This window comes from Drosophila mojavensis, unplaced genomic scaffold (assembly GCF_018153725.1).
Source record: "Drosophila mojavensis isolate 15081-1352.22 unplaced genomic scaffold, ASM1815372v1 contig_136, whole genome shotgun sequence".
Classification (NCBI taxonomy): domain Eukaryota; kingdom Metazoa; phylum Arthropoda; class Insecta; order Diptera; family Drosophilidae; genus Drosophila; species Drosophila mojavensis.
Window position 1 is genome coordinate 21,210,486 of NW_025318667.1, and position 26,660 is coordinate 21,237,145.

The 26,660-nt window shown below is 40.4% G+C and overlaps 1 protein-coding gene across 1 annotated transcript in view; it reads right to left on the minus strand.

Annotated features, from left to right (window-relative positions):
• Positions 1-5,508: 5,508 nt before the first annotated feature.
• Positions 5,509-26,660, minus strand: part of LOC6584394 (lachesin) — a 30,956-nt gene continuing 9,804 nt past the window's right edge. The window contains exons 2-9 of the mRNA XM_044011430.1: positions 24,679-24,788; positions 24,304-24,489; positions 22,253-22,353; positions 17,514-17,605; positions 17,258-17,386; positions 9,487-9,606; positions 6,941-7,111; positions 5,509-6,702 (exon numbers count right to left, since the gene is read on the minus strand). Coding sequence (XP_043867365.1) covers positions 6,032-6,702; positions 6,941-7,111; positions 9,487-9,606; positions 17,258-17,386; positions 17,514-17,605; positions 22,253-22,353; positions 24,304-24,489; positions 24,679-24,788 — 1,580 coding nt within the window. The 3' untranslated portion in view covers positions 5,509-6,031. The remainder of the gene's footprint in view (positions 6,703-6,940; positions 7,112-9,486; positions 9,607-17,257; positions 17,387-17,513; positions 17,606-22,252; positions 22,354-24,303; positions 24,490-24,678; positions 24,789-26,660) is intronic.

The window sequence follows — 26,660 nt, forward strand, 5'->3', positions numbered from 1 at the left end:
AAATAAAAATAAGTGAAATTAGAGTATTATACATATATCTGTCGCTCTGCACATATTTTTATATATTATTTTGATTTTATTTTTTATGCTATTATTACTTAAATTTTTTATTTATTATTATTAATTTATTTCATTTTTAATAATTTTTTTAAAGCTGCTCAAACATATTTAAATTAGTCTTATGCAAGTGTATTTGCTATTCGGCTAGCCGAATATGAAATTCATTTTCTTTAGTATTTTTTGTGTTTTTTTTTTTTTTTTTTTTTTTTTTTTTTTGTCTGCTAATAATGGCACATAATATTATTGTTTAGTAACTCCTTAAAGTCATACACAGTTATAGTTAGGTACTATAATTATGGGCATGTATATAGTTATGCGTACAGAGATATATATATTTACTTTCAACTATGACTAAACCAAAAAAAAAAAAAAAAAAAAAAAAAATGTGAAGCATTTGAACGATTTAGCGCGCAAACCGTTTAACATTTGAACAACCTTGTTAAATATTTCGTTAAATTTGTAAGTTATAAATTAAGTTTTATACAAATTTCAACATTGAATCAATATATATATATATATATGTATATATGTGTGTATGTGTGTGTGTGTATTTAGTATATTGCATGTCTTGATTTTTGGCCTGTTTTCATGTTTGTCGAGTGTTTATTGTTGCAGCCCCCAAAACAATGAAGTTCTTAATTAAAATTCACTAAGATGTAAAGAACTAAATAAATATATGTATATGTATATGATTTTAGCTGTGCGTGTGCGTGTGTGTGTGTGTGGCAAGTGGCAAATGGCAAAGAAATATATGTGGACGCTTTTCAATTCAATCAGAGCGAGAAAATGCAAAATATTTCATCTAAATTCGAATACAAATGAAATTAAAATTCAATTAAAATCAATTGAGGCATTGAGGCAGCAGCCGACTGTCCGGCATTGGTGGCATGTGGCACGTTGCACATACAATATTCCTGTCGTTTTATGTCTGCCTTATGTGTCAAGTGTCAATACGCAATTAAATGTGTCTGCCTGGCTCTTCATACAGGTGCAACAACAGCAACATCAACAGCAGCAACAACAACAACAAACAGCAAGAAGAAGAAGAAGAAGAACTTGCCACAAGCCTATGCTGCTTGCAACCAGAAGGCGGCCATAATTGAATTTCAGTTTTCGGCTTTGTTTGAGCATTTTGTAATCTCATATGTCTTTATTTAATTTTTATATTCCATCCTGTTACAGCAGCAACAGAGGCTGACGTTAAGATTACAGCTGCAAGTGGCACAAAACTTTTAAGTGCGAGTGCTTTAGTGTGTGTGTGTGTGTGTGGGAATGTGTGTGTATGTGCGTTTGCGTGTGTGGATATTTTTTATTATTAAATCAAAAAACTTGAGTGAAATTTTGCATGAAATTTTGCATGTCTCTCTCTAACACACATACTCTTTCTTTTAGACTCCCTCTCTCTCTCTCTCTCTCTCTCTCTCTCTCTTACAATTTCACTTGATTGCCATTTGTTTTTTAGCGAACTGTGCGGCAAATGTTATGCGGCTAACTGGCTTCACATAACAAGCGGACAAACACAGCCACAACACACTCACACGCAAGCTCTCTCACTCTCTCTCTCTCTCCCTCCCACACAACTTAAACACAACTCGTAGCTGTGTATCAGCAAGCGACGCATTCAATTAAACTTCCGCCAAACATGAAGCTTGCCGCTTGTTGCCAACACAAAGTACCCCAGCCGCGCCCCCAACCGCCTCTCCCATGGCCTATGCGGCTGTCATTCACTCGGCTGCTGCGCTGCTGCTGCTGTTGCTGTTGCCTTAAGGTTATAAAATAAACATGTTACCATACACAAAATTTAAATAGATACAAGTTTGTGAGCGCATAAAACAATAAACCGCAGTAATTTAACAAAAAAAAAAAAAAAAAAAAAAAAAAGAATACAGAAAAGAAAACATATATAGATATACATACATACAAATGTATAAAGTACCAACAAAAAAAAAAAAACAGAATATTGAAGACAAAGCGGCTCGCCCTCTGGCGGGGGAAATTTGAAATTAAAATACAATTTAAAAGTACCAAATAGAGCAATTAAGCGGCCTTTTCTTACAACACACACACGCACACACACACACAAACACAGAAAGAGAGCATAGAGAGTGGTGAGTGATTGAGAGAGGGAAGAGAGGGAGCACATGACAGCCTGTGCTCAGCACATGCAAACTTCATTACAAACCGGAACAACTTAAGCAACAGCCTAGGCACAATCATCAAGTACAAGTACAAGTGCAAAACACACACACACACACGCACGCACACACGCACATGTGTGGCATACATTTGTGCTCGAACACACAGAAGAAAGATAACAAAAGACGCGCGCGTTTTACAAGCAGCAAAGTGGCAGCAGACAGCAAGACAACAGACAGACAACAAACAGCAGCAGCAGCAGCAGCAGCAGCCACAACAAAAAGTGTTGCATACTTGGGGCAGGCGTGGCAGTTGTCGCACGTTCTATGTAGTAGTTGTTGATGGACGACGCATTGCTATTGCCTCGGCGGCTTGTAATTTGAAACACTTGTGTCAATGTAGTACGCCCCACCCTGACCATGTACTCAATGCGCCCCTCTCCTGCTCTCGCCCATCGAGCCTGCAACAGATTCCACAAAATTGTCGCATGTTTTGCTGTTGTTGCTGCGGTTGTCAGCGTCTTATTATCATCATCAGCGGCAGCTTTCGGCGGTTTTGTATATGAGCACACGAACACACGCTCGCTCACACACCATTGAGTGTGCGAGTGTGTGTGAGTAGATGAGTGCCTCCTGTTGTTGTTGCTTACTGACATAACACACACAGCTGTGGCACAAGGAGCGGGGCTTGGGTTAGTTGCAAGTTGTGTGTTGTCATCGAGCGTCTTCTCGACGAAACAGTAAAATTCACTTTGCCAAAAAGTTTTTATTTCATTAAAAAGTGTCTGCATGTGTGTGTTTGTGTGTGCTTGGGCGTGCGTGCGAGTGTGTGTATCTCGTTTACTTGGCAGGCAAGCAATTCATCAAACCAAATTTAGTCACCACACACACAAACACAGGCACACGCGCTTGCACTCATACCAGCACGCACACAAAACTAACGGACTGACAGCTCAATGAAAGCAAGCAGCAGTCGCCAATGCTTATGCTGCCTTTGGCTTTATCATGCTGCAAGTTGTAGCCGCAACAAAAACTGCCAAAAAGATGTTGCCCCAGACAGAGCCGGCAGTTCGCTAACAACTGCATTTTGGTAAAGTTTTTAACCTTTTGCATATGCAAAAGCAGCGCCAGCAGCGGCGCAGCGGCGCAGCAAGCGGGTAAGCGGGTAAGCGCAGTGGGCGTGCGAGTGAGCTGCTGAGCGAAACGGGCCAAACGGGCGAATAGTAAATGGCTCAAGTTGTTCAAGCGTGCGTTTGGCTTGTGCTTGTGCTTGTGCTTCTGCTTATTCTTGTTCTTGTTTTTGTTGCTCTTGCTCTTGTGCTCGACGTCTGCTGCAATGCTTACAGGCATAATGAAAGATTCTGCTTCTTCTTGTACTTTTTCTTTCCCACACACACACACATACGCACTAGTTGCTTGGGCTGTCCGCTTCGCTGAAAAATGAGCTGCAGCCGGCAGATTCGAAACGGGTGCGTAACAGCTTAGCGCTCGCATAAGTGTGAGCAGGATGGACTGCAGTAAAACTGTACTCCACTAAGTGTATGCGAGTGTGTGTGTGTGTGTGGGCGTGTATCTGCGCTGCAGAAATATGACATTTAATTTGCATAAATTATGCTCGACTACCCGAAGCCCAGCCCCAACGCCCCAATATCCGCATCCACATAGAATTCGTTTGGGAATTTGTATATGAAACAGAGAGACAAAGATTAAGAACATTCATCATTAACCTTTAAGTTCTTGATGCGATGTCAATCAAAGAGGAAGAGAAATGAAAGCGAAAAAAACGAAACAAATCAAAAGTTTGACATTTTTGTATTAATTGACATTTTTTGTTGGTGTTTTTTTCATTTTTTTCGTCAACTATGTATGTCCTTGAGCTTAAATATAAATCGAAGTAGGAAATTAACTTTGTGCCTCTTTTTGATTCCTTTTTTTTTTCGAATGCAGTGAAAAAGGTTAAACTTAATGGATTTTTTAATGACTTGAGTTTATCTCGAATTCGAAGCAAAGGAAAAGGTCAGGCCACATAAATCAGAGCTGCGAATCGAGAAAATTATATGGAAATCTATAAATTTTTTCTCTTCAGTAACACTTTGTATGATCTGCAGATATATCCCCACATATAAGTACTATAACGTTAAACAAAATCATATATAAATTTCCTTAAACTTTCCATATCTTTCGATTTTCAATGCAATTGTCTATTTATTTCAGCTTAGTCGCTCTTGGTATCTTAAGACTTAAATGATTATACATTATAAACACTCTAAACTAATATTAACAAGACCTTGAGTACAGTTTGTAACTATTTAACTGCCGTTAGTTTTATATATGAGGCCTTTTACCGTTCACACAAAACATGAATATATTTATATTAGGTTTAAATATAATTCTTTTGCGAATCACTTACCCTTAGATTATAATATTATTATAATATATATATATATTTATTTATTTATATATATATATGCAAGTATACAGATAGCGCACTTTATTGAGTTTATATGTCGTTATAAACATTTTTTTCTGTTTTTTATTTTATGTATATATAAATTAATTTGTAATGTTGCAAAGTGTAACAGACATTTTTTTTATGTTAGTTTTAACCAATTCAATTGTAAACTATATTTTTGTTTATGTAAATTACAAATGGCCTACCTTAGCGCTGCTCTGTGAGATCAACGTAGATAGTCCCAAGGACACCAGCTGAAAATCGCATTTATGCCGAAGGTCAAATCGAATGCTAAATATAAAAGAGACTTCAGTGTTGTAAAATAGCGAGAATTTGACTCAATTAACAAAGAAGAAGATAAAAAATAATGTTAAAAAAAAAAAAAAAAAAAAAAAAACATTTTATAATTAAGTTCAACCACAAAATGAAATCAGAATTTTCAAAATATTTTTATCAATTAATTGCCAATTAAAAATTGAATAAAAAGTAAGTGTCAAAAATAATTTGTATAAATTTACAAAAAAAAAAAAGGTTAAATAATTGATAATTGACTATATAGATAATAACAAATATTAATATATAAAATTAAATAAGAATAAAAATATACATTTAGAAAAAATATATATTTTACACACATCTTTTTTATTATTAATAAATTTAAAATAACATTTAAATTAACAAAAAAAAAAGTTTCAAAACTTAATAAATTACGTATAAGTTAAGGTTAGTAATTATTGAAATTATTTATAAATATTATTTCACTTCAAAAGGAAAAAAAAGAAAAAATAAAAAAAAATAAAAATTTAAGTTAAACAACTATATATAAGTTATTATGTATATATATAAAACAACAAATTCAAATAAGATATAAAAAAACTTTTATTTTAAAATACATATTCATTTTATTAAAAATGGGTAATAGTAAAAAATTGTACAAACAATTATATGTTAAAGCGCTTTAAGAATGTGGAAAAGTCGATTAAATAATAGAAAAACTTTTAGTGTTGACTTAAAGCTTTTTGCATTGTGCAACACTTGATGCCCTTTTAGTAGAGTTTTGATTATAATTATTGAATCTTTGATTGGGCTGCCATAATCAGCTAGTGTCCTTGGGCCGTAGCGATGCTAACTGAAAAAGGCCCATCAACATATACATATACATCTGTGTGTTGCTGTGTGTGTGTGTATGTGTGTGGATATGCACTTACTCTAAGCAAGCATCTTGTTCTTATACAAGAAACGTAGTTTAATGCTTTGTATGTTTAATTCCCTCAAAAAAAAACCTACTCTGTCTGAGTGTGTGGTAGTGTGTGTGTGTGTGTGTGTTTGTCTCTATGTGCGTGTGTGTTTGTGTCTTCCTCTAGTGCACTGCTGCCACCATGTATTATAACAGTCTGAGCGCCGCAACTAAGCCGGACAAGCCCATTAAGAGCGGCTGTCGACAGTGGAACAGCCACAGCCATTGACGATATGGCGAGTGGAGCCGATGGCTGGTTGGGCTGAAGGCGCGATGTGGTGCGCCAGCGGTGCTGCGCTCGTTGTTGTCCATGGGGCCGCGCACTTCCGTGTTGCCCGTGGCGCCGCCAACGCCCCCAGCGACACCGCTGCCACCGTAATAGGTCGGCTTACGTGTGTTGCCAGCGCCGTTCAGTTGGCCACTGCCGAATGCCAGCTCAATGGAGCTGGCGCCACCGCCACCAGCACCACCACCACTACCACCACCACCGCCCGTCGCTGTCTGCTGTGGGTGATGGTGGTGCTGATGCTGGTGCTGATGGCCGCCACCGCTGCCGCCGGGCTTATGTGTCGGTGGCTTATTGCCGCTGGTGTAGTAATGGTGCGGCGATAACGGCGGCGACCCGGCGAATTCGCCATCCTCGAAATCCTCGGCCGAGCCGTAGAGCTCGTCGTCCTCCGGCTGGTAGGTGACTTTGACTTGTTGTTTCAGTTTTAAAATGTCATTGGCATCCGTGTCGCCGGCGTTGCCGGCAGCGCTGCCAGCGCCTCCGTTTCCTTTGCTATTTGAAGGATTTTTACGATTCGGTCCCGGGATTTCTGTCGTGGGCGAGAAGGCGGAAATGTAACGGTAACGGTAACAGTAACGGCTATAGCAACGGTAACTCTACTATGAGTAGTAATTGAAACAAAGGTGCAAATACCTTTAGCTACACCCCCTCTTAGCCCAACCCACACACCCCCGCTCGTATGTGTGTGAGTGTTTGTCGCGTTTATTATCCATAAAATATGACCCCCACCACACACCCACACTCCACCATGTGGGTGGCCCACTTACCGTATAGCCGGATGCTGCTGTCAACTTCGCCCAGTGAGTTTTTCGCAATGCAGCGGTACGAGCCGACATCGTCCTTCTGAAATTTTCGCACAATCATTGACATTTTCGTTTCGTACATCGACTGCGAATGCTCCTGCACATGGTATTTGGCCGACGAGACAATCATTTCACCTGTTGATTAACAAAGGCATTATAAAAAGTTATCAACTCTGAGCTCGCACACTCAAAAGCCCCATAAAAGTTGGTTCCGACAATGCGCATAAAGCGAGAAGAGGACAATTAAGTGGGGGCATCTATGTAGGTATAAATGGATTTGATTGTTTTGTGAGATATCTTTCAGATGAAGAGGGGGAGAGAGGGAGTACTCTTCCCTTAGTTCCTCTCACTCCCTTAGTTCCTCTCCCTCTCTCTCTCTCTCTCTGCCATTTTCCTGCCTTTCTAATTCGCTCTCTAGATCCCTTTATTTATATCCTGCTCTTTCTTTACTGGCTTCTCCCACTTTGAATGTAATTTTCCCTATCTTTCTCTGATTCCCTTGGCTTTGCGATCTTTCTTCCTCTGACCTGTGCCCTTGATTTCTCTCCTCCTCTCTCTATCATTCTTTGTCCAACTTTCCCATTCTATTTCTCCTATCTCCCTCCCTCCTAGCTTCCTTATCTCACTCTCTCTCTCAGTTTCGCACTCCAGTTTCCTTTATCTTTATCCTGTCCTTTTACTGGTTTCCCTTTCGCTCTCTCTCACTCTGATTGCCGTATTTCCTATTTCTCTCCCTCTCTCTCTTCTTCTCTTTGCTTCCTTCTGACCCGTTTGTGTTTTTTCCCTCCTCCTCTCGTTTTCTCACTCACTCTCTCACTGTCCTTCTCTATCCTCTCTCGCAGTCTAGGCTCTTTCAACTTATTATAATTAATATGATTCCTTTCATTTGCCCTTCTCAATCAACATATGTTCTTCCCCTTCTTTCATTCCAATCCCCTTCTCTCGCGATTTGCTCAACCTCAACTCCTACCACTGTAACCACCGCCCTTCTTGGCAATTCTCATGGCTCGAACAGAGGCAAGCAACAATTTCTTAACACTGGCATTTGATGCTGAGCACAAAAGGGACGCCGCAAAGGAACTGTAATTAAATTGAATTAATTACACGAAAATCGATATTGCAATGGCCTGAAATTGTTGTTAATTTAGGTGCATTTATAAAATATTCACACAGATGAATATGTGTGAATATGTGTATATGTGGATGTACGCATATGTATTCCAAATGAAAAGGTAAATTTGTTGAGTCTGCGGTCGCGAATGCAGTTGTGCGACGCTTCACTGGATGCCAGAGTCAATTATAAATGAATTCATTGCTGATATTAAAGCCCATCCTAACAAAAATCAATGGATCGCATATGATTTATGCCTCTCCAGCAGGCAGCAGGAGCCGGGCGTGTTGCCAATGTGCATAATGCGGACGATAAGCCTCTGGCATACGCTGACGTTGGGCCAAGACGACCGCAGCATTAACACCAAGACACACACACACACACACACACACACACACACACACACACACGCAGTTAGATAGACGCATCATTGACTACAATGAGAAACCACACACGCATCAGCATCATCACATATGACTAGGTGTATGTGCATGTGTGTGTGTGTGTGTGTGTGTGTGTGAGTAGAGCGGATATACGATGTTGCCTTAGCATTGATGGCGGCTGTCGCTATTTATGTGCTTGCATTACATTTGATGCTTAATGATTGAGAAAACAACTGTGAAAGCCACTTGTAGTAGTTGCAAATACACAGCAAACAAGCACACACACACAAACATACATATCCTGTGCCTAATGTGATTGTTAAATCAGTCAGGCTTTGATTTGACAGCGCACAGCGCACAGGCCAGGCTAAAACTAAAATATAGACGAGAATTGTAGCTATGATAAGAGTTAGTATATTATACGAACACATACATACATATAAGTATATATTATATGCAAGCTGCACTGGAGTCCTATGGACTGCTTAATACTCTGCTCGCTCTTGAAATGTGTAAAGTTCGACTTGAAGTTCAATAGATGCTGCGGTCTGGCCTTAGAAGTCATTATAGCAAGCTGTTGTGGCTGCTCCTGCTGCTGCTGCTGCTACTGCTCCTGCTCCTGCTGCTGCAGCATGTCAAGATAACGCCCAACTCTAATTACGTTGAGTGAGTTGCGCCTTCGAGTAAGTGATTTTAAATTTGATTTTTTGGCTTGATTAGTTTATGGCTTAAAGTTCAACTGGGCTCACTGGACGTGACGATCTGACAGTCAACTAATGACAATGCACACAAGCAAAAGCACACACACGCACACACATACACACACAGGGGCATAGTATAAAAGGATGTGTGCATATGCCGCCGAATGTCTATAAAATGTAAAAGTTGACCAAAAAGTGCCCAACGGCAGCACATGAAGCGGGTGGGGGAGAGAGAGAGGGAGACTGAGAGAGAGGTAGTGACTATACACACACACACACACACGCACACATGTCTATATCTACATATATACTCACCGGTATCCTTAATCCAGTAGTTAATTGATTTGGGCGAGGCCTCAACGTGACACTCGATTTGAACATCAGTGCCAAGCGGTGCTCCGACTAATTGATTCGGCACTTGTATGACTGGATGAACTGCAATAGGTAAAGCCAGAAAAGAGAGAGAGAGAGAGAGTGAGAGAGAGAGAGAGTAGGTGAGTGAGAGAGGCAGGCATAAAGTCGTTATGTACTCGTTTGTTATAGCTGCACATTATAAAACCATTTTTTAAACGCATCCATTTCCCTGTCTTCGTGTCTCACACGCACACACACTCACACACACATACACAGACCATCTCATGCACCTCATATGTTACCCATCTATAGACGCGTGCAGCCACATAAAGGAGCATTATGTAACTGGCTATAGAATAAAGATTTCCATTGAATCACTCTGTATTATCTATTGTAATCTATTCATATTGAGTTTGAACGAGCGTTTCTAGAGTAATATAATATGTTTAGATATAGCTTAAGCATTGATATATAGATTACTTTGATATACACTACTATGGTAAGAAGGACTATAATTCCTTAGAATTTTATAGGCAAGCTTCTTAAAGCAAGTTTACTCGTTAGTTGTCTAAATTGTAAGTGTAATCGCTATTTGTTTTACTCTACTCTTCGCCTCTCGCTTACTCGTCGTGTAATTTGCTGCATGAATTTGCTATTTACTGTATAGCGAGTGGAGTTACTCGCTGCTTCGTGCTACCTGACGAGTAGATACACTGAGCTTACTTGATAGACAACTCGTTATGTATCCTGTTACATACATATTAAATAAATCTAGTATAATATCAAGCCAATTGAAACTTACGTGAATTATCATATATACGCGCTTTTAATGGCATATTACACTCGTTACTTTTCGCTTAAACTTGACTAACTTTATATATAGAGTAGAATTCGGTTATAACGATGCTCAAGGCACCGTCGGTATACCCAAAAGACGCTTTAAGTATATAAGTTTATTCATAAAAGTTTGTCTGGGGACCAGAATTTTCGTCGCTATAACCCTACAGACGCTATAAGCGGAGTCGTTATAACCGGATTCTACTGTATTTATCTCCGTTCTATTACCTAATGAACTCTTTATTCGCTTATTTATTACAAAGTATCTATATACTCGCTACTTTTCGTTTACTCGCTAGTCAATTGACAGCATATTGTAGATTACTTTTACTGTATATAGACTACTTAGACAACCTACTCCTTTCGAGTCGTTCTCTTCGACGTTCCCAAATAACTTGCTCAGTTATTCGCTATTGATGACAGATTATACTCGCTGCTTTACATGTCTACACGTTATCGACTATATAAACAGACTTGCTTTACGTTGCTTTAGCCTAACTCCTAAACAGCTAAGTAAAACGCGCTGTCAACTAACGAGTTTGTTACTCGTTACTTCTGTCACAATATACTCGCCGCTGCTTGTTAACTCGTTGGCTAAAGCGAGACTTTACAGACTTCTTCTACACCACTCTACCTCTGTGATAACTGCTTATAATTCGCCCTGCTCATTACTCGGTCTTGATAGCATTGCGTGTCGCTCTTCTCGTTGCTTTTTATTTACTCGTTAGTCAAATGGCCTCACCCTACAGACTAAAAAGACTCCCTCGACCTCTCGTTACTCCAATTCCCGAATAATTACTCTTAATTCTCGCTCACTAAGCTAACGAGTTGGTTACTCGCCACGTTTTACCTATCGAGATGCCATAAAAGAACTCGACTCGCCACTCACATTTGCCACGTTCTTAACGTGTTCCATGCACTGATAAGAAACGACAACAATGGACGCTCGACTTTAAATAATAGTCGTTGCATAATGAATTACGCACACATCCACAAATGGGTGTGAATGTGTGTGTGTGTGTGTGTGTGTGTGTGAGGGGAGGGTGGTGGAATAGAAAGCCAATTGGATGTGGGCTAACTCGGTGCGGTCATCAAAATGCAATGCAGATGCTGTGCACGTCTCCCCTTTGCGGAGTAAAATGGCAACTCTTTTGCAATTCGTGTGCGTGTTTATTGTCACTTAGTGGGCCACAGATGGAGTAGTAGCTCCCTCACACACACTCACAGAAAGAGAGAGGGAGAGAGGAAGAGACTGACTGTGTCTAGCAGACGCTCTCACCGAGCTATAACCAAAATTGGTGGTTTTGTAAAACTGCCAAAGCCGCCACAGGCCGTTGCTTGCAACGTGGCAAACCCCACAACCAGCTAACAGATATTGTATACTCACACACCCACACACACATGCAGAGAGCCAAATGTGTATGTGTGTGTGTGTGTGTGAGGTAACATTTCTATAGTCATGTGCATTGATAGTCGATTGCAGTGCAACAGCAGCTTGCAACAATGACCTGTGCATGTCTATGGGTCTCTCTCTATGTGTGTGTGGGTGTGTGTGTGTGTGTGTGTGTGTGTGTGTGTGTACAGCTTAGGACAGTTTTGTAAGTCCAAGAGATTTTAATTGATTTCCGTGCTCGAGTGCATATGTCTTATCTATCAACTGTCTATTTGCTCACACACTGTAGCCACACTACAAGTGTGCGTGTGCGTGTGTGTGTGTGTTACATACTAACTGAAACTATGCTTTAATACAACATTATATCATAAACGATTAATAGCAATAAATGTTAGATCTCATGTGGCCTGCATTGCCTTGGCCCGAAGTAAATTAATGAGCTTATGTGAGCTTTGCAGACGCTTTAAAGCTGCTGCTGCCCCATGTTGCATGCAACCTGGTGTGGCACACACACAGACACACACGCGCATACACAGACACAAAATTGACATTTAAGTCACGCACGTTGCAGTGGCGTCTGATGACTGCCGGCAGAGACTGTGCCCCGCCCAGTTTCGCTCAAGTACAAAAATTCTCCTCCCTGTCAGTGGCACTCGGAGGCAGTCAACGAGCCTCTGCCGCATGTCCAGCTTGACCAGTGCATGAGTGCTGGTTGACTGCGTCTATTTTCAATCTGCATACACACAGTCAACACACACACACACACACACACACACATGCACACGCATACATAGATACACGTAGTGCAACTTTGGCAGATTGCATGGGGGTAGAGGCGCAGGCGTGGGAGGCAGAGGCAAACACTTTCGCTTGCGATTTACAATTTGGCCATGATTATTCCGAGCATGTGCATGCGCCTGCAGCTGTCCCAGCTCAATCCTCAATTCACTATCCACAATCCTTGGCGCTCAGCTCCCCTCGGCCGCCCTCGGCACCACTCGGTGCCTAAGCCTCAGCTGCCTGCTGCTGGCTCAGTTGCGGCAAACAAAGCCACAAATATGCACTAATGACGTCGCAGCAGCAGCAGCAGCAGCAACAGCAGCTGTAGCTACAATTACAGCACACACACACACACAGCTGTGCACCTCATCACATTTTGGGGCCATTGTGCGAAACTTTGAGTTAAAGGTAACAGAGTCGAGCACAAAAGCCATTGACGTGTATTTTTCAGCTCATTGGCAGCGCAAATGGAGACCAGAGCGTTTTGGGGCATGCAACAATGATTGTCCAATCCACCCACGGCTGCTGCTCCTGCTACTCCTGCTACTCCTTCTACTCCTGCTACTGCTGTCCCTGTCTAGCTTTACGCATGCAGCGATTGCGAATTTATGCCGCTGCCCGTGCGCTTCATCTATCCACTCGCCCGGCAAATATCTGCTGCGCACTCTTTAGCCGTACGTGATTTTCAGCGATTTGCAACAATTATTTGCCTTCGATTTAAAAAAAAACACACACACACACACGCACACACAAAATAAAAATAATAGCAACAAATCAAAAACAAAATCTTGTTGAAAGTGCAAAATATGCAGGTGCAAATATATATATATATATGTATATACATATATAAATGAATGATATAGCAAAATTGTCTAAACAATGAAAACTTTAAATAATCTTTAAAACAAACTTGGATATCAAATAAATAGTTGTATATGTATGTATATCAATATAAGCCTGTATATATATATGTACATATATATCAGAATTTTCTATTCAAAATATTCGGCCAATATTTTTTCAAGAGAATAAACAAATAAATTCAACCTGAACCCGTTTTTGAGCCTCAAAACTTGTTTGATTCAACAAAGTTTTGCCCCATTGCAAATTTAAAGCTAAAGACGAAGCATTTTTATGAATTTGGGAAAGTTTTGATGCTCCTGCTGAAGCTGCTTCAACCGAAATATTAATCTGGTATATTTTTATAATTTTTAGGCAACTAAGTTGTTATTAGACAGAGCGTTAGAAATATGCTACAACATTTAGTTGCAAAGTCTATTGAGATGAGAAGTATTAAAAATACAGTCAAATATGATTATGAGGATTCCGCTTATAACGTCCGTAAGTTGAGTGCGACGAAATGTCTGTTCCTTAGACAAAGTTATATAAATAAACTTATATGGTTAAAGCATCTTTCGGGTATAACGATATATAACCGGATATATTTAGTGATTTAAAAAAAATTGAGTGATATAAAAAACACAATTTAATACATATATACAGTGTATCAATAAAGTCTTCATACAGCAGCCACTTTGAAAACGAATAAATAATAAACATTTGCATTCAAATTTTAAGTATTTTTTATATTTGTATATAAAATGATCCAAATTTATTTCCAGTGTGTTTAACTAAATTATTAACTTTATTTAATAACAAAATTGGATCAATATGTCAATGCCCAATCATCGTGAGTTTCAATTTGCCAAAGCTTTTCTTTATTTTCTTTATTTATTAGAGATTAAAATTAATAAAAAAACAAAACAAAAAATAAATAAATAAAATAAAAAAACATTTTCAATGGAAAGGACTAACTTAATAATTAAACAGTGTCAACTGAGGCCTTCGGCTTGTGACTAATATTGTAGCTGTTGCAGTAAACAAATACAGGAAGAGCGAGCACATGGAGAACGATATCTTCTCTCTTAGAACTCCAACTTCAAATGACCAGCTTATCATTTATAAATGCTCATCACAATATGACAGTCAAATAACATGACAGTAGCTGTTAATTCACAGACATAGTTAACATGGCTGTTAAGGCATTTGAGTGAGCTAAGAATAAGATCAATGGGAGCGGCATTTGCATTCGAGTGAATTATGTCTATAGAAAAGCGCGTTGGCACACTCTTCCTTCTCTACATCATGCTGTCCTGTCTATGAGCAGAAATTAAGGGGATTATATATGTATAATATAGTCGTATATCACTTGTGCTCTCAATCCGGAACGAGCTCGTTGAAGAACCGACGAAGTTGATTGCTCGCCGAGTCTTTTCTCAGAGTGTGAGTGAAAGAGACTTTATCAATTTTGAAATTGGAGCTGATATATAATTGAGAAGCTGTCTACTGAGGCCTTCGCCAATAAAAGACACTTATTTGAACACAGTGAAAAACGATCAGTGCAGCATAAGTACGGACTCCCTTAAGCATTTACTATGGTATAAGGTTATATATATTTATAATATAGTGCGAAGAAAGTTTCTTCAGCAATATTCAAGAAAAGAAATATTAGTTCTCCGATGTCCGCGACTCCAGGGAGAACGAGCATAAGGAGATGAATATTCCCGCTTTTGAAACTCCAACATTCAAATGATCTAAAATTTAGTCGAGTTTAGCTAAAGAAATTTAATTTAATATTACCTATATATTCAATATGGAACTCTGATCAGTGAATCAAATAATTTAGCATATAGAATGCATATCAATGAAATGTATTAGAAATGCAGATCGTAATATTATTATAATTCATATGAGTATGCATGGTAAATAGATGTGAGTGGCGGGTTCTGGTCTCTGCGAGAGTTGTGTGACACATGGAAGCTGTCTGCTAATTGTGGCCAAATTGTTTGCTGCGCGTCCTGCTGCTCTCTTCCTGCGAATGGCAGCGGCGCATTGCCAAGTCCCTAATTAGTCGTGCAGGAAGGTGCCTAACAAGGCAGGAAACTTCAGCAAATGGCGCGGAAACACGCAAAGGGATATGCGGCCGTCGTTGTCGTTGTCGTTGTCGTTGTTGGTTTGGGTGTTGGTGTCGGTGTCGATGTTGCTGCTGTCAGTACTTGGGACTTGTGCCACATGCTGTGGCAGGCAGCTAGTGCCGAATCGAGCTTTATCAGGCGGCTGCAGTGCGCGCAGTTTGCTGAAGATGCCAAGGAAAAAAGCCCATGCAGATGAGGGAAAACTTTGTTTTCACTTATTCCGACGGGGGGAGGGAGAGAGATAGAGAGGGAGAGGGGCAGAGAAAGAGTTGGACAGACAGAGGCAACATTTGCCAAACAAATTGTGAGTAAGTTCCTGCAAAAATAGCAACAGGAAATGCACTCACACACACACACACACACACACGCACTCAGAGCTGACGAACTGGAGAGACTTGAGCGAGAGTTTTTGAGCCGAGTACGGCCCAAGTTGATCAAGAACTTTGAGAAGGTGTCGCTGCATGCCAATGGCGCACTGGCTACACGCTGATAGCAGCTGCAGCTGCCTTTAAGGCTAGCTGCTGTGCCTAAGAAGGACTCTCACGCAGCTGCCCCGACACCTGCTGCTGCCCCGACCCTGCTGCTGCCCCGACTCCTGCTGCTGTTCCGACTCCTGCTGCTGCTAGCCAGAGGCACTTGAAGGCCACATTAACAAAATGTCAAAATGTTAAAAAGCGTGATTTTGCCACCTAAAACGCAATGGCAGCCAGCGAGCTACATACTTCTATATGGCTGACAAGTGTAGTCTCGCTCTATCTCTTTCTCGTCGGCTCTCTTTCGCTTGGCGGGACAAAGGGACAAGCCAAAACAAACAGGCAGCAAGGACATGGCCAGGAATTGCTCGGCGCACGTTGCCAAGCGAACGCTGTTAGCAAACAAGCGCAGTGGAGCTGCTGCTGATGTCGTGATGATTGAGTGAACCTGCCACATGGAGCGGCTGGGCGACAGGACGACAGGACGACAAGGCAAAGGAGAGGCAAGCAGTTGCTGCTGCAAACCATCGTCGTCCTCGTCGTCGTCGTCGTCATCAACTAGGACAGCATGCCGCACGTGCTGCAGACAGGTTGACAAAAAACTGTGGCCCCAACAGCAGCAGCAGGAGCAGCAGGAGCAGCAGCAGGAGCAGCAGCAGGAGCAGCAGCAGGAGCAGCAACACAATGCACAAGGCATCAGGTAATGCCCGGTATCAGTGACTGGGTTTAAACGGATTACAACAACGACAATCGAGTTAGCGCCGCACCGTGCCACAAGCTGTACCCCCAAAAGGCAGTCGCTGTCCCTCTCTCTCGCTCTCCCTCTCTCGCTCTTTTCTCTCTCGCTTATTGCTTACAATTTTCAGCTTTGAGTTTGCCCTTTTTTTCCGCAGCGTAGCTGAGGGCGCTGTATGTGTGTGTGTGTAGTTGATAACTGTGGCTACAGCTGGGGGCGCACTGCGGTGCGGTGGCGGGGTGGTGTCAGTACACTAAACTAGATAAACACCACGACGATGGCTAGCGCCAAAAACTGAGAGTTCAGCTCAAAGGATGAGACCCGGACGAAGCCAGACTGAGCTGTGGCGACAGCTGACTAATGATGTGTGTGTGTGTGTGTTAGTAAGTGTGTAAAGGAACATGCAAAAAAAAAAATAGAAAATAGAAAAGAGAATACAGAAAGTTGACCAACCACAACGCTCTCTAATTAATGCCACCCGCCGCCCGCATGGCAGCCGACAGCAGCAGCAAGTGGATTGCGGATTTGATTTACTTACAGTGTATGCTAAGCGAGATGCGCTTGGAAACCGATGGGGGCACTCCATTGGAGGCGATGCACAGATAGGAGCCCATTTCGTTGCGTGAGATCTTCGTCAGCTTCAGCACCTCGCCGCGGAACGAGGACACTGTCAACGGGAATAGATGGATAAGTTAATGTATGATAGATATGTATACATATGTATATGAAGTATACATTAAATGTATATGTATATGACGACCTCTTCGAATAACTCAATTACAACATTTACGTACCCAAGGTCTTGGTGCCGGCATTGTCCTTGAGCACAATTTCGCCGCCATCCTCGCGGCGCCAGTTCACAATGGGCTCCGGATAGCCGCGTGCACTGCAGCAAAGATATTCAAAAGACATGAAATAAACATGATTGGCAATAGTTAATAGACATGTACATACATATGCATGTATGTATGTATATTTGAGCATACAGTGGCGCACAGTTTATTTGAAATGAAGCTAGCTGAGATGCAAGTCGTGTAGCTTCGACTCTCGTGATGAATATTTATATACTGATGTGCATATTGCATTATTTCGTTATTTACTGTTATTTGTTTTATTCGCAGCAAATGCCTCTCAAGCTCTTCGCTTTCTGCTTAATATAGCGCTCCCGCTCTTTCTCTTCTGTTTAAGCTATTCACGATCATCGCACAAGCGCCAACTATCGACATCGATATGGCTAAATATCGATACTTAACCAGAGTGCTGTTCCATCTCAACTCTTATTGGTCTAGTACAATGCATAGGTATGTATGTATGTATGTATATATGTATGTGTGTATGTATGTATGTTTGTATGTATGTATGTATGTATGTATGTATGTATGTATGTATGCATGTATGTATGTATGCATGTATGTATGCATGTATGTATGTATATATGTATACATTTATGTATATATGTATTTGTGTATGTAATTATTATACAAAATGAAAGGAATTTTGACTCTGATTAAATACCGATCCATAATCAGCATTACCAATACTTTTCAAATTGGAATATAAGCCGGTCTCTTAGCTTCTGCATCTAACTGTCCTGTACTAACAGCTCAACAACAGCTAAACTAATTAATATCGAAAATAGCAAACATGAAATCTCGGCATGCCCTAAGGCAATAACCCCAAAGAGTAGCTCCCACTTGACTAGCTTCAAAAGTGTCTTTAAGAAGAAGACATACTTGCTGCCTTAACAAATGCATTTGGCTAACCAATGCGGATTTCAATTATTTACATAGCTAAAAATAAATGAAATTGAAGCCTTGCAAGTGATGCATCTCAACAGTAAATATTGCCTAGGCCTCAGCAGAACTACATACATATGCAGAGCTATGTGGCATTGATATGAAAATTTAATATTTTATTTTTAATAGTTGAAATTGTTGAATATCGTATACTAATTTTCCTATAAAGAAAACACTTGTAACTGTTTCGACGCAAGTGCTAGAATAAATGTGGCAACAGCACGCACTTTAAGTCGGCTGCCCTGAAAAGTAGGCAATGGAATTTAGTCTATTCAATTTAATATGCAGCACTGGCCATTGTGTGTTGGCCCAGAGCGCAAACTTCTTGTAATGCAGACAAGGCATCGCAGTGCAACGCAACGCAACGCTTTTGGCCAGCAGTCGCCGTCTGTGGCTGAGATTGTGAATGGTGCCAAAGGAGGAGCTGGAGCTGGAGCTGGAGCAGGCAAAGACAAGTTGTGGGTGGAAGCCCTCCACCACGTGCATGCATTGAGGCAGCCTCAGTTTAACAGCGCAGCAGACAGCAGACACGGGTGTGGTAAATTTTTATGGTGCCGCAAACAGATGCAAAATAGCTAAGCAAAAGAAAGTCTTACGCACACAGAGACAGAGAGAGAGAGAGAGAGAGAGAGAGATAGGGTGTGGGGTAGAGGCTAACAGACAGGCTAAGACATTTGAGAGTTTGTCCCGAGTGCAAGACCAAAGCAAACACAATGGAGACCGCCTGGCTACCAGTCAGCAGCAGCCGCAGCAGTTCCTTAGCAGCTAACTTGGCTAAGACTGAACGCCTGCCAAGCTGATTGTTTGTGCTGCATATGTATATACATATATGTGTGTCTGCGTGTGTGTGTGTGATGTTACTTGTAATATGTTTATTCATGAAAACAACATACCTACATAACAATAGGCTAAGACAGACGCTCTAAATACACATGTAGGTGATCATTGTCGACGTCATCATCTCGAAATACAGTATATATACATGTATATGTATATGTATATATGGAGGTATTTCTCTGATTGTCATAATAGCTTTAACGGTTATTGCCTTCACACTTTGTTGCTATTGTCATATTAAGTCATATTAAAACCATTTTAAGTGCTATTAAATTAAGCTCAAATTTACGAATATAAAGACAACTATTTATTATTTATTATTTATTGATTCATATCTCAAATGTTTATCAATATATAATTTATATATGCATATATACATATAAAATTGAAATCAAGTTTGAGTTCAACTATTTTTTTTTTTTTTTTTTTTTTTTACTATTTTTATTTAAGTAGATCATATCAATCATAAAACTGAAAGTCTATTAGATTCATACATACAGCTGTGAAAAATAAAATAGAAAACCTTGCATTTTTTCGACTTTTTAAAGAATTTTTTTGAAATATATACAAAATAAATTAAATATTTTTGTTGCAATAATTTATTGCTTTCTGCTTTTATAAAGAATATATCGAAGGAAACTTCTTAAACTTTACATTCGCAAGTGGCGCTATTTTATTTTTCACAGCTGTATATCATTTAAATTGCTAACTGTTTCATATATATGTATATAAGAAAATACATATAGTACATACGTTTACTATACCTAAGACTATCCCCAATACATTGAAGTCAAGTCCAATATGATTTATTATTTTCACTAAGACCTTCCCAGTCTTCACTAGATGATATCATTATAAGAGCCAGAACTCTCTTTAACTTTCACTTGGCCAACTAACTATATATCTATACATATGTATCTGTACTATATAGACATATACATATCTACATATTTATCTATATGTGCATATAGCTGAAAGACTTGAGTGTGTTTTAAGCTTCGACTTTTATCTTTCCAAGGAAATTACTTGGAAAACTGTTTTAATTTCATATATAAATATATAAGTGTCGCATCCGTATATATGTATATATGTATATATAATAGCTTTAACAATCTGCACATCTGGGCCACTTTTTTTTTCAGCCGGCAGGCATTTAAGCTGTTGTTGTTTTTCTTTTGTCGCCTGCTTAAAGTTAAATTCATTTTATGGGTCTTGCCCTAAGTGGTATTAAAATGAAAAAAATTACAGACGATGTCTCTAATAGCTTTCCACATACACAGCCAGTCAGCCAGTCAGCCAGACAGACGCACACACACACACTCACACGCACACGCACACAGATACATTAATAGAGGAGTACGTTTATCGCTCTGGTTCTATCATCCTGCGGTTAAATCGTTAAAATTACTTCGTGGCCGTGGTCAAGTTCATAAATCAACGGCGACCAAATGCGTCGCGTCGCATCGAGTCGAGTCGAGTCGAGTCGTTGTCGCAGTTGGCTAAAAGGAAAAACCGCTGAAACTAACATGAGCCAAGCGAACCGATAAGCCAGCGGTGAGCTCAACATGGCAGATACCCTGTAAATGGCAGGTGAATGGAGACAGCAGACTTACAAATCAGTTGGACTATTTTTTTCTAAGTTAGGCTAAAAGAAATAAATAACTAAAATATATATAAATATATTACTATATATACTTATACATATTTGTTTATTTGGTCACATGTTCGTGCATGTCGAGCTAATATACTCCCGTTCCAAAGTCCAGGGCATATGCTGAGCGCCGACCCAAATCAAGAGAAATGAAGTGTCGCTTAATTTGCTGACATTATTAAATGATGATGATGATGATGGTGATGATGGTGATGATGACAATGACGATGACAATGCGGGCGGCGTATTTGGCACTGATGGCCATTTGGCTGGGCTTGGCTTTTGCTTGGCTAACAACCGAAACCAGCCAAAAGGACTGTGCGCTATTAGCCACACACACACGCACAAATTAATCTACATATGTCCTGAGACTTATTATATATCAAATATACATATATTATATTTGGATATGTGTGTAATGTGCTAGTGCTTGCAAATGGCAAGATAAATGCTCATGTGCTGCCCTCACCTGCCTCAACTACCTGTTAAAATTAACTTGCAGTCAATTAATGAGCAGTACATTTTTGATATACATACATACACACATACATACATTTATAATAGATTAATGTATCATTTCAATTCAGAAAGGATCTAGTTGAATTTCGTGTCAAACTTAACCTGTTGCCAAATACTGTTGGCATTTTTGAACTGCTTGTCAAGCCTATTTATAACTTGGTATATGCTAATATTTTTAACTGAAATATCTCTAAGATATGTCTTAAGCTGTGCCTGAGCTAGAGCTTCAGTTAAATTTAACCGCTTGTCAAATACAATTAGCAGTGCTTGGCAAGCTAATGCATAATTTAGTATATTTTATTTTCGGAAAGACTGACTTGAGCCGACTTCATTTTAAGCAAGCTTTAACCTTAAGTCAAGTTTAACCTGTTGTCAAGCAGCATTATCTCTTCATTTGAAGGTTACTTGAATAATTTCTTTCAGCATTAGTGCTATATATGGTATATGCTAATATGTGTATATTCCAGTCTTTACAGACATGCTAGCACCAACTCAAGCTTCAAGTTAAATTTAACTGGTTGTCAATTACTAAGCGGAATATTTGCAATTTGTATTCATATCTTCGCCTCTTAAGCCATACGTTTCAGTTTGAACTAACTTAAGCAAATGAAATTGAGATTGAGCTTTTAACCAGCAGTTAAATTTAACCAAAGCTCAATTATTTAGCAGCCTGTCTGATGGCCTTTTGACAATAGTCAACTGTATAATTTCCACTTTTATTTACACTCACCGACATGTTAAGCGCACGGAGCTGCCTTCGGGCACAATTACATCCGATGACGTGTCCTCGCTGATGAAGTCCGGCGGTATGACAACGTCCAGGAAACCAATCTAGAAATAAACAAGCGAACAGAACAGTTATAACATTGCCTCTAATTGAACAGCAATTGCATATCCAAAACATGGAACATTTCGGAAAACCAAAAATTCATGAATATGAAAAATGACACGATGTAAAAATAAGTAAAATAATAATAGCAACAGCAACAATAAAACAATCAGCAGCAAATGGTGGCAGGCTTGTGGCAGGAGGCATAAGGCTTGCTCTTTGGCTAAATTTACTATACACTCAGCGAAAATTTGCTGATTATGCAGGCGGTCATAAAGCAGCAAATGTTTTTATGTGCCGAATGGGGGCCCTGAGATCGGAGCACACACACACACACATAGACATACATAACGTAGCAAATGAAATGACGCTAAATAGTTTAGGACTGTGACAGGAGGCAAGGACTCTTAACGCAATGGCAATAGAAAACAAAGCAAAGCGAAGCGAAGGAGAAACGAAACGAAACGAAACGAAAATATAGCATAAGACAATTGGGCTACGGTTGCGTGTGCAGCTCCCTGTTGCAGTAAGTACAGCCCTGCCCTACAGCCCCCCCATGCGCTGGCCCCACAATGTCCTGGCTCTGCTGCTGCTGCTGCTGCTGCTGCTGTTGTCCTTGCGAGAAGCGTTAAAGTAAAAATAAAAATTAAGGAAGCATGAAATACATTTTATTGGCGCCATAAACTTCACTTGGCTGGACACATGAGTGTACGTGCGTCCACACCAACACTAGCACACTCACACACAAGCATGAGCATACTTGTGTATGTGTGAGTGTGAGTGTCTTTCGCCTTGTTTGCCATAGTTTTCGCTTTCGATTTGCTGCGCTTTCTTTCACTTGCTCGACGTTTCAAGCAAAGGGAAAGAGCTCATAAGCGGCCGAAGGGTGAGAGAGAGAGAGAGTGAGACAGAGAGAGGGGGAGCAGTGAGTGCGCTGCATTCTGTTTTACGTTTGTCTCTCCCTACTCCTCCCCCGTCCAACGAATGCTGCATGAAATTTTCCTGGACACTTTGGAAAATTGCTTTCAACAGCAGCAGCAGCATGCATGGAAAATATTTAGAAACATTTTCATTGTCTTCTTGGCCGTAGCATTATTCATTGGCTGTAACCTTTGTTCAGCTACTTATGCTAAGAACAGCTCAAATACTATTGATGATATTCCTTTATTGCAGACATATTTACATAAATGTATGTAGGTATGTGTGTATATATGCTTGTATGTATGCATATGTGAGCACATGCGATAGCTATATTAAAGCTGGCGACATGCCCCAAGGGCATGTCCTGAGTGCAACTTTAATTTGGTCCACTGCAAGTGAAATTCTACAAATTATTTGTCAACTGAAACTGGAGTCTGCAGAGAGGGAGAGAGATAGACAGAAGAGAGAGAAAGAGAGAGAGAGAGAGAGAGAGGAAGAGAGAGAGAGAGAGGAAGAGGGAAAGAGAGAGAGGAAGAGGGAGAGAGAGAGAGAGAGAGAGAGAGAAATAGCTACACTGATCAAGCTAGGGGTGGAAAAGCATCGATAGTGGCTCCATTCGATGGCTTGTCCTGTCGATGGTTTCTACTATCGATAATTTCCATTAATCGATCAGCTACTGTTTATGGAATAAGGGCGACTTTTTTCTTATCTTCTTTTATATTTAATTGATGAGGAAACAAAAATAATAAATCTAATTTCTGAAAATAATACTGAAGAAACTAAGTAAATCAACTAAAATACGGAAGCCTAAATGATTTTATTTTCAAAAATTAAACGATATATCGCATAAGATCCATTAATCTATCGCAAGCATGACTGACTAACCATCGAGTGATCTTCCAGCTCTAGTTAAAGCAGCCTTCGTTAAGCACGCTCTAAACACTTTAGGCTGCTTAAGCGCCTTTTGCCCCACTCAGTATATCATATCATATATGCTCTACTTAGCTATAATTATGGATCATTTGACTTACTTGACTCTTCATTGGATCCGTATTTAGTTGACACATGTAGCCGCCTCGATCATCCTCGGAGACGGATTTAATGTGCAGATTCCAGGTGTTTTGGTCCAAATGGCTGACCGTGACGCGCGGATTGTGCGTAATGACGTTCTCGTGTATGGCCTGAATGGCTTTTGTATCGGCCTTCAGCCAGCCCACCTGTGGAAGGTGAGAGAACCGCAGAAATAACATTTACCAAATCGTACTATGGACTGCGAATACGTGTGCGATTGCGGTTGATTATTGTTATGCCTGAGATTTCAGGTGGCATTGTGGTGTTGTTGTTGGTGTGCTATCATTAATTAGGGAGTGTGTGTGTGTGTGTGTGTGTGTGTGTGTTGTACTTACCCGATAGCCGCCCAAGTGGCGCACGTGACAGGTGAAGGTTGCGTCGCGACCCACAGCAACCGAAACATTTGAAATGCTTTCCACAAACTCCGGTTGAAAGGCGCCAATCGCTGTTACAGAGAAAGAGAGAGAGAGAGAGAGAGAGAGAGAGTGAGTGAGTGTGAGTGAGATGGAGACTCTCGGCACCAATAAGAGATGAGATTAGAATGCGTCTGCGGTCTGTGGCAGCGGTTAGTTGTGCGAGTTAATGATATCGCTCGCTGGCAGCGCCGTGCAACGGCTGCCAAAAACTCCGTGATTTATCGCTTTTAAATGTGCCCGACGCGCCGCTTGCCAAGTTGCACGAAGCAGTTGCAGCAGCCACAACCCAACACGGCCAACACGACCAACAAGGCCAACGCAGCCAGCCAAGTGGCAATGGCGTTGCGAGTCCCTGAACCTGAGACTCTTTAATGCAGCGCGTGGCTAATTGAAGATCAGCGCGAATCGCGACTCCGGCAGGGTTAACTGCGGGGGCGTAGGGGGCGTGCGACATACGCAAATATATAAATAATTTATTGAATCATTGAAAATCAAACATTTCACTTGCAAGTTTGCAAAAAAAAAAAAATGAAAAAAATGAAAAAATGAAAAAAGAAAACTTTTACAGTCGGGCGGGAAAAAAAAGGTTTACAGAGGCGGTTGGGTGGGGAGCTGAGGGGTGGCTGCCAGACAGTCGTGCAGGACGAGCGACTAGCGCACAGCCGTTGCCGCAACAAAGTGCCGGGCAAACAGCCACGCCACACCCCACCGCCCCTCACCGTTCCAGCCCCCACATCTTTGGCCTGGTAATGCATGCAAAAAACTTTTGCCAAACTTGAAATTTAAATATTTATAGACAGTGCCGCTGGCAGCAGCGGCAAGTGCGTCACAGCAACTGTGAGAGAGGGAGATGGAAAGGGAGGGAGAGAGAGGCCGCCGTTTGTATTGCACCCACTCCCCGCAGCAGTTGTGGGGCTAAAATGTGCTGAATTGACGCAATTGGCCAAAGGCATGATTTATTTCATACTTTTTGCCAGATTTCTATGGCATATTACTGCAAATGGATATCATTTGTGAGCTGTCCTTTGACACGGGACGGATCTGTGCTCAGGCCACTCTCAAACTTTTATTCTCGTCCCAGACAACATGCATAACATAAATGACTATCATATGCATTTAAGCCTTGCACTCATTAAAGCCTTATCTAATAATTTTGCATATTTGATTTATGAATGACAACCAGAGCAAGGCCAAAATCTCATTTGCCAATCAGCCTCAAGTGGCGCTGAGTTAATACTTTTAACACCTGTTTGTGTTTGCTTCAACACCAATTAGATGGCTAAGACAAAATGAATATAAAATATTATCATCTATGTGATAATTAGCGGAATTTAAATGAGCGAACATGTCAATCAGATACATGACACAACACTGGCAGCAAATTTAGTGTTGAAACAAATGTAGTACATTGAAATATTCAGGCCTACAAGCTATGTCTTCCAAACCAAGTCAAATTTCAATAGAGTTGACAGCACTTTTTAGCAGTATTGCAAAACAAGTAACCCAGACTCGTGAACAGCATCGCAACACTGAAAATAAATATAGTGTTGAAAAAAAGGAACACCAAGCTTTTCAGGCTTTTTTAAAAACTATCGTATTTTAACACTGCTAACCAGTGTTGAAAACAAGTCTTTCAGCTCTTCGAGCAATAATCTAGACTCATGAAACACCCGCAGCAACTAATTCACTGCAAGAAAACTCGAATATAAACTTATTGTTAACATTATCTCATTTATTTCATTTCTTATTTACTGTGAAATTGATTTCAGTGTTGTAGAGTTTAATGTGAGTGAACATAATTGTTGAAGTAACTTGGCCAAATCGGAGCTAGCCCAAGGCCAATTTGTAAAAGGCAGTGGCTGACCAGACATCACTTAATTTGTAAAATATATATATATATA